At 41.5% G+C, this 11,153-nt stretch overlaps 1 protein-coding gene across 1 annotated transcript; it reads left to right on the plus strand.

Annotated features, from left to right (window-relative positions):
- The first annotated feature begins 417 nt into the window (after positions 1-417).
- On the plus strand, positions 418-1,444 carry LOC132869022 (neuropeptide B-like). The gene is made up of 2 exons (XM_060902381.1): positions 418-672; positions 1,322-1,444. Exons 1-2 carry the CDS (start codon positions 418-420, stop codon positions 1,442-1,444), a joined length of 378 nt encoding a protein of 125 aa, XP_060758364.1.
- Positions 1,445-11,153: the final 9,709 nt, after the last annotated feature.

Consider the following 11,153-nt stretch of genomic DNA (forward strand, 5'->3'; position numbering starts at 1 on the left):
TCGGCCGCTGGGCTCGAACCCGGACCTTCTTGCTGTGAGGCGACAGTGCTAACCACTACACCACCATGCCTCCAGGTACACCACCTGATATGATTGTACTGTAATTACCCTTTTGGGTAAAGATAAACTTTATGCACATAGGTGAAATACGTATCGTACCACTGAAAGTCTCACTCCAGGGATAAGAAATGGTTCCTGTTTAGTTTTAGTCATCTTTTTTCCTCTCTGGAGTGAGAGAGAATGAATTCAGAAGGAGCTGTACCACTGGGCTTGGCTCTATTGATGTTAACGGAAATGAATCATCACCCAAATGAAGTTGACGAAATGTGAGCACGACCACTGGGCTGCTATATAAAGTCCGAATTTCGGGCCAAATAAGCATCTGCTGAAAACGTCTTTGCTCCTCAGTCTTTAACCATGGGGAGGTCTGACGAGCGTGCTTTGCTCCTTCTTGTCATTTGTGTGCTTGCTGTTCACACACCAGCCGAAGCCTGGTACAAACAAGCAGCCGGACCCAGTTATTACTCAGTCGGTAGAGCATCGGGGCTGCTTTCAGGAATCCGGAGATCAGCCATCAGAAGAGATGAACCGGGCGCACGGGACAGCGGAGACTTCACCCAGAATAACGCAGTCTTACAGACAAACTCGCACAACTTCGCTTTGAAAAATATGGTAAGCTTTCAGTTACCCTACTGTGCATTTATATTCATTCGTTTAAACAAGTGAGGGATAAAACAAATCTGTTCATTCCTACTCACTGAGAAACAACACATTTGTATAATTGTAGAAAGAACAGAAACAGGCACAAGGTTTGGAGTTGTTTTAGATGATGCTCAGAAATAACTTTCATTCAAAAAATAACCAGAAGTCAACTATTTAGCTGATTATTATTATTATTATTATTATTATTATTATTATTATTATTATAAGCTGTCCAGTGAAATATAAGCAGCATGATGCTGAAAAAGCACTACTTCTAATAGTTTTCCAGATTAAGTGCAAATATTCCAAATAAAAAATAATCGTCTTATTTTTTTTTTTATTGTATTTCCATAGTCTTTCCTGGGGGGAAAAGAAAGAAAGAAAGAAAGAAAGACCTTAGGCGTTGTCTTTGGGTTCCTAAAGTTCGGAGCTGTTCTTTCAGCACCACACTGGAAACAAACTGCGCATGCGCAGAGGAATGTACGAGCTGTAGAAGTGGCCGTGCGAATTTATTTGCAAATGTAGTGCCATTTTGAAGTGATGTAGCTACAGTGTAACTTTCTTTCTTTCTTTCTTTCTTTCTTTCTTTCTTTCTTTCTTTCTTTCAATTTCCATGCAGCCTATTTGTGTGAAGGACGTTTTGCCCGACCTGCAAAGCTGTGAACTGATGCGGGACTCGACATTCCGGTGTGAGGCTGCCGTCATTCTCACCCTCGACCCCAGCAGCTGCGTGAAAGCGTGAGGATCACCCCTGTTTCCGGACTGAACAAAATACAAGCATTCATAAAACGCACAACATGTGGCATTTAAGTGTGTGTCCAGTCAGTAGGCTATACAGTTTGTGAGCACACACTATGGGACTGTGGATTGCCTTAGTTTATTAGTCTAGGAACTCACACAAGAATAATGGAAAACACCATTTACTCATATTTGTTTGTGTGCGCAACTATTACTTCAGGATTATGTCGATTATGTCTGAAATAAAAAGCACATTGCCAACATGTCGTTGAGTTTTGCTGGCGTTTATTGTATTCATGGTTGACGCAGAAGTAGACAAAGCACACCTCAAACATCCATCCATCCATCCATCCATCTATCCTGTGCAGGCAAGCTGGAGCCTATCCCAGCTGTCTATGGGTGAGAGGCGGGGTACACCCTGGACAAGTCGCCAGATCATCGCAGGGCTAACACACATAGAGACAAGCAACCGTGGTGGAAACCCACACAGACATGGGGAGAACATGCCAACTTCACACAGAAAGGCCGCCGTCAGCCACCAAACCCAGAACCTTCTTGCTGTGAGGCGACAGTGCTAACCACTACACTCAGACAAATAAATGAATTACTACAACTCTCAGCTTAAAGGTTCTGTTTTGTTACTGTGTGCACGACAGCACAAAAACCGTTGCACACACTTTGGATGTGTGTGGTGTTGGGAGAGCGAGAATGCACAATGGATGGTGCAATGCACCACAAACATGAAAGTAAAGCATGAACTCGTCAAAACAATCAGTGAAATGGTGATTAAAAAACCTTACAAACTTACAACCTAGTATTAATATGTTTTCATGGAATGTGTTTACTGTAAGTGGATGTGATTATTTGATTAGTACCTGATTAATAATTTATCAAACAAAATGTAAAACGGGCGGCACGGTGGTGTAGTGGTTAGCGCTGTCGCCTCACAATAAGAAGGTCCGGGTTAGAGCCCCGTGGCCGGCGAGGGCCTTTCTGTGCGGAGTTTGCATGTTCTCCCCCTGTCCGCTTGGGTTTCCTCCGGGTGCTCCGGTTTCCCCCACAGTCCAAAGACATGCAGGTTAGGTTAACTGGTGACTCTAAATTGACCGTAGGTGTGAATGTGAGTGTGAATGGTTGTCTGTGTGTCAGCCCTGTGATGACCTGGCGACTTGTCCAGGGTGTACCCCGCCTTTCGCCCGTAGTCAGCTGGGATAGGCTCCAGCTTGCCTGCGACCCTGTAGAAGGATAAAGCGGCTAGAGATAATGAGATGAGATGAGATGTCATTATCACTGTACGTCATGATGTATATCATCATCACCTACTTTGATGTGAACTGACACACCTCCAGTACTACTGACTGACTTGTGTCCTCTCCTTAACTGACAAAGTTCATTGTTTCTCATGCAACAACAAACAGAATCCAAAATCCTAAGCTTCAATATTTCCAGGTTAAAACATACACGCTTTTCATCTAAAGTCAGACTGGTAGAGCTTTAGATGTCTTTCGAATTGCATTGTATTTTGGCAAAACATAGCAGATTTTTAGCGGACTAGAACAGTCATGTCCTAACACCACAGTTTAAAACAAAGTATATACAGATAAGTGAGTCTAAAGGGGAAAAAACTTCAGGTGTGTGACTGTGCGGGGAGCGTTTATTCATTTTGCTGGCATGGGTCCACAGGTCCTCTTAGAGGGAAGGCTCATTGCAAATCAATACAAAGCTCTTCTGATTCATCATCTTTATCCTATGATGAAACATTCCTATTCTGATGCGCTTGATGTCTTCCAGGATGGGAAGGGATGGGGGGGATAAAAATGGCATGAGTTCATACTGAATGGTCTGATGAGTATGAAAATGATACATCATATTTTATGGCCTTCATAGTCACCAGATCTAAAAGCAATTGAGGGCTAACATGTTAGACAGAGCTCTCCACCTCCATCATCAAAACACCAGCAGAGGAAATATATTCAGGGCTCAGCATCATTAATTTTTTAATCCAGTAAAAATTTTCACTTGTCCTGACCATGACCTTTTTATTATTACTATGTATTTACTATTTCAGTGAACAGAACGTGATTAACAGTGTTTATCAAAAAGCAGGTATAGCTATGATAATCGTCATGCTTTAATGATTTATAATTTTTTTTTCAATAAAACTCAAACTTTAACTGTAACAATAAACAAAAACTATCCAGTGCCTCATTACCTGATCTACAGTTTTAAAAGTTAGACTTACCCAAATTCAGAGCTCCTGGAGAAAATAAAGTTAAATCTTGATTAATCCAATAAAACATGAAGTATAAATTAAATTCAAGAAATGAAACCAAAAGAAAACAAGTGGGATATGATAAGGGTGACAGAATCACGTTTTGAATGAAAACAAACCGTAAGTGAGTCCGGCACTGTCGTAAAATTCCCGCAAAATATTTTACGACATTTGCGATGGTTAATGTGCACGGTACAAAAGAAAAATACAACAAATGTCCAAATGAAATGAAGATTCACCACAGATATTTATTTTATTGAGGTATCTGATCGGGCGGCACGGTGGTGTAGTGGTTAGCGCTGTCACCTCACAGCAAGAAGGTCCGGGTTCGAGCCCCGTGGCCGGCGAGGGCCTTTCTGTGTGGAGTTTGCATGTTCTCCCCGTGTCTGCGTGGGTTTCCTCCGGGTGCTCTGGCTTCCCCCACAGTCCAAAGACATGCAGGTTAGGTTAACTGGTGGCTCTAAATTGACCGTAGGTGTGAATGTGAGTGTGAATGGCTGTCCGTGTCTATGTGTCAGCCCTGTGATGACCTGGCGACTTGTCCAGGGTGTACCCCGCCTTTCGCCCGTAGTCAGCTGGGATAGGCTCCAGCTTGCCTGCGACCCTGTAGAAGGATAAAGCGGCTAGAGATAATGAGATGAGATGAGGTATCTGATCACCATTTCTCCAATTTTGATGAATTCAGAGTCTAATAATCTATAATTAGATATTGCGATGTGGTTATTTTTACCCAAGCACCTGCTGTGCTCGGCTTCCCCAGAATTTCGTAAACAATAACACGGCTGGATCACTGAGAGGATTGAACTAGCTTTGTTGGGACTTTATTGGTGTAACTCTTGAATAATTACTATAAAAATGCTGATTTTTAACAAATATCCTGTCAAATAGGCAAATGCGGATTTGACTTGTCTGGACCAAACATTTGGTTGTCCCGGACAGTCAAACTACCATTAATGTCGAGCCCTGATATTGTGGGAAAATGCTGTTTCTGGTGACTCTCAATGTCCCAACATGTTGCTAACACACTGTATGATATTTTTTTTCCTTGACTATGTCACCCATCTGTATATAAAAAATAAACAGTGGTGTGAGAAAAGTTTACAACTGTAGTTCTCCAATGTAGCCCCTGCTTTGTACATTTACATCACCAAGTACTTTCATACTCAGACATCTGATAAATTCTTTTTCGCTCATCCAGTGTGTTCTGGGTTGGGTCCCCTTTTCTAGGGTTTCTTGGCTAAGTAAGTACGGCCGGCTAACCACGCCTCTGGTCACGAACTATTTGGAGTAGCCAGTTAGCCTAACTGCATGTCTTTGGACGGTGAAGGAAACCAGAGCACCCAGAGGAAAACACAGACACGGGGAGAACATGCAAACCCCACACAGAAAGGCCCCTTGTCGGCCATGAGGTTCAAACCCGTAACCTTCTTGCTGTGAGGCGACAGTGCTAACCACTGCACCACCATGCCAACCCTCTGATATATTCAATTAGATATTCATAGGAATTCATTATGTCTTTACCAATAATATTTTAAAGTTGAACAGATTGTAGAAAGCAAATAAACATTCTGGTGTAACTATGGTACAGTATAACAGTGACGAATGCCTTTGAACACTCCTGCAACGACACCCCATGGTTGTGCATGGTTTCTATAGATATCAGTAGCAATTAAAGCTTGATTGGGTGAGCTGCATCTCAAGTCTTTGATGTCTTTAATCACAGCTAATGTTAGAGTTCACGGTCTATAATCACGTACCTCTAATATCTCAGTATGATAAAAATAAAAGCTCATTATCTTGTAAGGCCAATGATTTATAGTGACCTAGGTGCCATTTCACAGAAAGTGTTTTTGTTTACTCGAAATATTCATTCATATGTGAAGCTTCCTGCTGAAGCGAGGGAAGGAAAAATACCACAAAACAAAATCTTTGAGTATGATTTAGCCACAGATCTCTCAAAGGTGTTTTATGTCCACTCACCAGACTCTTTATTAGGAACACCCATACACATGCTGTTTTATGCAGTTATCTAATCAGCCAATCCCTTGACAGCAGCACAAATGCCTAAAATCATGCAGATACAAATCAAGAGCTTGAGCTAATGTTCGCTTCAAACATCAGAATGGGGAAAATTCCGATCTCTGTAACTTTCATTGTGGCATGGGTGTTGGTTTCAGCCAGATGGACTAGTTTAAATATTTCAGAAACTGCTGATCTCCTGGGGTTTTCACACACAACAGTCTCTAGAGTTTAAACAGAATGGTGCGAATGGTGATCGACAGTTCTGTGATTGGAAACATCTTGTTGATAAGAGAGGTCAGAGGAAAATGGCCAGATTGGTTCGAGCTGCCAGTAAGGATATAGAAACTCATAGCAACTCTTTACAACTGCGGTGAGCAGAAAAGCATCTTCTACAACAGCAGAAGACCATGTTGGGTTCCACTCCTGCCAGCTAAGAACAGCAACCTTAGAATCAAGAACAAGTTCCTTTTAAAGTGGCCGGTGAGTGTAGATTATATGATCAACAGGTTGTGGACGCTTGATCATCACCCCCATCCCTCACCCCATATGTGTTTGTTGACCATCCCATTCCAGATTTAGTCCCCTTTGTGCTGCTATAATAACCTCCAGTCTTCTGGATTTTTGGATGTGGCACTGGGGATTTGCTCATTCAGCCACAAGCCCATTAGTGATTGTCAGGCACTGATGTAAGGTAAGAAGGCCTGGGGTACAGTCAGCATTCCAGTTCATCCCAAAGGTGATCAGTGGGGTTGAGGTCTCTGACCTTGGCAAACCATGTCTTCACTTTATCATGCTGGAACAGGTTTGGCCCATTGAACTCTACTGAAAGGAAATTATAATGCTATAGCATACAAAGACATTTTAGACAAATGTGTGCATCCAACTTTGCTGCAACATTTTGTGAATATAGTGTAGGTGAACTGAATTGTGTTTAAAGAAATGGCTATATTCAGTACATGAACTGGGAATGCAACCGAATCCTGAATGCACTTTAAGGAGAAAAGAGTTCTGCATGGGATCCTTAAGGTTTACAGGTTCCTAACTTGGTGGTGTAGTGTTTAGCACTGTAACCTCACAGCAAGAATGTTCTGGGTTCGAGCCCTGTGGTCGACAGGAGCCTTTCTGTGCGGAGTTTGCATGTTCTCCCCGTGTCCGCGTGGGTTTCCTCCGGGTGCTCCGGTTTCCCCCACAGTCAAAAGACATGTAGGTTAGGCCAATTGGTGGCTCTAAATTGACCGTAGGTGTGAATGTGAGTGTGAATGGTTGTTTGTCTCTATGTGTCAGCCCCGTGATGATCTGATGACTTGTCCAGGGTGTACCCTGCCTCTCCCCCATAGTCAGCTGGGATAGGCTCCAGCTTGCCTGCGACCCTGCACAGGATAAGCGGTTATGGACAATGGATGGATGGATGGAATGGATGGATGGTTTTAGACAAAACTTTCAAGGGCTGCCCCAGAGAAACCTGAAGTGCAGTAAGAGAAATACATTCTAATAAACTACAGCTGAATTTTATTCCCAGTAATTGAATGAGGTCATTAGTAATGTACTGTTGATTACACTTTCAAGCTTCATCAAGTATGTTAGTCAACACAGAAAGGTGTTCAGGAAGGGTGAAATCATACCCACTGAGAGCCGCTACAAATAGCACAGCCGGATATATGAAATAGCTGAATCACCTCCTGCTCACGTTGTACATTCTGTGAACAGCAATTCACATTCAATTATAGGAGAACTACCAGCAGTGATACATGTAATAACTAATATGGTTTGTTGTACATATACATACAGTATATAAACATAAATATATGTGGGGTGGCACAGTGGTGTAGTGGTTAGCACTGTCACATCACAGCAAAAAGGTTCTGGGTTTGAACCCGCCAGTCAACTGGGGCCATTCTGTGTTTAGTTTACACATTCTCCCCGTGCATGTGTGGGTTTCCTTCGAGTGTTCTGGTTTCCTCCCACAGTCAAAGACATGCAGATTAGGTCAACTGGCTACTCTAAATTGCCCATGGATGTGAATGTGAGCGCGAATGGTTGTTTGTCTCTGTGTCATCCCTGAGATAGATTGGCGACCTGCCCAGGGTGTACCCCGCCTCTTGCCCAAAGTCAGCTGGGATTGGCTCCAGCTTCCCCCATGACCCTGATGGATAAGTGATATCGATAATGGATGGATGGATAAATTATGGTACAGTCAATCAAATGTATAATAGCATGCTCACTTATTTTGCTATGACAGACTACCTTTCATATAAAGAGTCTTCTTGTCAGATGACTTGAGTGTCTTATATTCATTGTAAAGCCAGAAGCATTTTGCTTTCCACTTTTGCATTGTTATGCTAGTGGGTTTTCCCAAGCACACGGACAGAGTAATGCTCAGTCAGTCACATGCACAAGAGAGCAGTGTCCAGTAGCTCCCAAGCATAACTACGTCATCACTTGTTTACTGCAATGCATTGTGGGGGATAGCCAGGGTCGGTAGTTGAGCGAAATGAGCAGGAAAATGGGAATCCAAATCAAGCTTGGTGAGAAGGTAAGAGTCTAGACCGAGTCTACCACACTGTACAACAACAACATCAAATCTCAGAATGTCTTATGAGAACGTATATTCCACCCGCTAAACTTTATCGAGAAAACAAATCTCTCTGAATATCAGGAATTGTATGTAGCCTCTCTGAAATTGGCTGTAATGTCTATAGTGTTCATGGCGAAGTTACATTCATGTTAGGCCGACTGCCAGGTCCTGCGGCCAGGTATGGCAAAACTTCATAGGCCTAATCAACAAAAATGTGCAAAGAACAAATAATTTCATTCCTGATTTTGAAACATTTTTCTACGTCTAGTCAAATCTTAGAAATAAAATATTTTGTAAGTCTAATCTGGATTTATTTGTTGAACACGAATTGAACTTAATTTTTGGTGTGTTTTACAGGGGAAGGACTTAATAAACAGTGGATTAAGTCGATATGTATGTGACCCAGATGGTGACACATCAATAAATGCTGCTAGTGAGGTACACTGAACATTATACACACCCGAAAGAGAACCCTTGGTGGTTTGGGAGTTTTATCGGTCCGACAGGCTCGTTCGGCTGCTGAGTGCTTTGGTACGTTGAGAGGCAAAGGCCAAAGAATGCTTCTTTGTTTTACAGGCTTTGGAATATCGCTAGTTTCAGACGATGAACAGTGTCAATTGTTATAATCTTCTATAACCGAAGGCCATTCCACAGACCATGGAAATGTAAGCTACAAACACTTGTCCATTTCGATTCAGTTCGAAGGTTTTCATTGCAGATTAAACTTATCCATTTCTTTCTTCTCTTCTTCTCTATTGGCAGCTGATAAAAGCTCAAATTAGGCGTTCTCTTTGTTGTGGAGACACAGTAAGGCACACAGCAATTCACTTTAGGCATGGTTAAAACCGATTAGACAGAACAATGCAGTGTTTAACAAAGGCAAAAGTAAACAATACAGCGGAGCTGACCCCGGGTATCGCCCATAATGCATTGCAGTAAACAAGCGATGACATAGTTATGGGTTAGGGTCATTTTAAGGTGCTCCCAGTGGTTCTGACTCTGCTTGTAGGATTGACTGACCATACACCCAAAGTTGTTAAAGAAAAAGGAAATGGAATATCATTAGATTAATCCAACAATTTAATGTGCAAATGTTCACTTTTCTCCTACATCAGGAGTCATGACTTATACTGTACATAACATCAGTTCATTATTGCTTCAGTCCTCAAAGTTTGTTCCCATTAATCTTCAAAAAAAAAAGTACAAGAACTAATTTAAAGTATTTTGCCTTTATTTTTTATTCATTTCATAGTGGCTAGTGCCCTGGAGCAATAAAGTGGAGAAATTAAATATTGGGTTCTGTGTAACAAGCTACTTTCTCTGATACAGCCTCATTAATTTGTAAGTAATTAGCATGCAGGCTAGTGAACACACCAATATGACCTTTTACATTGTTCAAATGAAATAATCGTACAAGTTACCAAAGATACAGATAAGTACATTCTAAACATACAGTACACTCCAGCTTGCACCCTATTCCACATGTTCTTGCCTTGATGTATGTGGTGTGTACCAGTGTATGCCAGTCTCATGTTTGTAAATCTGTAGTGACTTTGACCATGGCATGGTTGTTGGTGGCAGATGGGAGGGTTTGAGTATTTCAGAACGTTTAGAAATCTCCAGGGATTTTCACTTACAATTTCTAGAGTTTACACAGAAAGGTGTAAAACAACAACAACAACAACAACAACTAGCGGTATTGTGCCAAGGGCACAGTGGTATCCCATTTCCACACCTGAGACCTTGGGACAAAGGCCAAGGTCACAGAACTGACAGAAATGAGGCCACTTGTCTGGAATCTGATGTCAAAAGGAAAAGGATATAATACTTCCATGGTTCATAATATTAACTAAGTTCCTATCTTTCACCAATTTCTTGATGCAGGCCAGTGAAAAATATGCAGATTGTTGATCTGACCTGTCAAGGTCACTCCAGGGCAAAACCAGTGTTCCCAAATGAAAGCTCATATATGACTTCCTATTCATGGTTAATAGTAACTATGGCCTTATCTTGCTCCGTTTTTGAGATATACCGGTAGGCCATTGAAAATATGTGACCTAATATTGACCTAGGTCAAAGGTCAATCATCAAAACTATAAATATTCATTAAAACATGTTTTTCTATGGCAAAGGAGCAAGGCTAGCTCAAAGACCATGAAAAATAGACAAATCTCTGACTTTTTGCTATAGAGTCACTAATTGACAAGTTCAAGGTCATGTAACTCAGTGAAAATATGTCAGATCACTTAACTGATGTGAACTATTTCGAAGTCCCCCAAATAGGCTCTATGTACCCAATTTGGTGAAAATTCATGAAAAAATGAGGGAGGAGTAGCGATTTAATGCATAAGTGACCTTTGACCTAACTCTGGCAAAGGGCCAAGGTCAGAGGTCAAATGAGTGCAAAAAAATTAAGTTATAAGGGCCATAGAAGATGGCATGAAAGAATTTTGTCTAGCTTGTCCTGGTACTGTACCAGGTGGTCCCATTCATAGCCATTCCTGAAACTTTTATGAAGTCATAAAATGCCGTCATGCGGTCATGTGATGTCATGCATGATATTGAGATCACAGATGGTCACTACCTATATACACACCAAGTTTCATCCAAATATCTTGAAAACTGAGTGAGAAATGACCCTTGTTTAACTACTACTACTACTACTACTACTACTACTACTATGACGTGTACACTAAACCTAAGCAATTTTTTGATAAGGTGTTGTCAAAACATAACATTCACTCCATGGGGTTATAAATTGCAAAGGGGGTAGATGAGTTCTTTCTTCTTTAGTTTCTTCACTCCGTTGCTTCCATAGCGACTAATGAAGCAAACAATGATGTC

The sequence above is a fragment of the Neoarius graeffei genome, chromosome 20, assembly GCF_027579695.1.
Source record: "Neoarius graeffei isolate fNeoGra1 chromosome 20, fNeoGra1.pri, whole genome shotgun sequence".
NCBI classification, from domain to species: Eukaryota; Metazoa; Chordata; class Actinopteri; order Siluriformes; family Ariidae; genus Neoarius; species Neoarius graeffei.

Bases quoted from the DNA above. Each gene is read 5' to 3' on its own strand.
- LOC132869022 (XM_060902381.1), top strand. From the start codon at position 418: ATGGGGAGGTCTGACGAGCGTGCTTTGCTCCTTCTTGTCATTTGTGTG. The intron at 673-1,321 runs GTAAGCTTTCAG...ATTTCCATGCAG, and splicing joins ACTTCGCTTTGAAAAATATG to CCTATTTGTGTGAAGGACGT.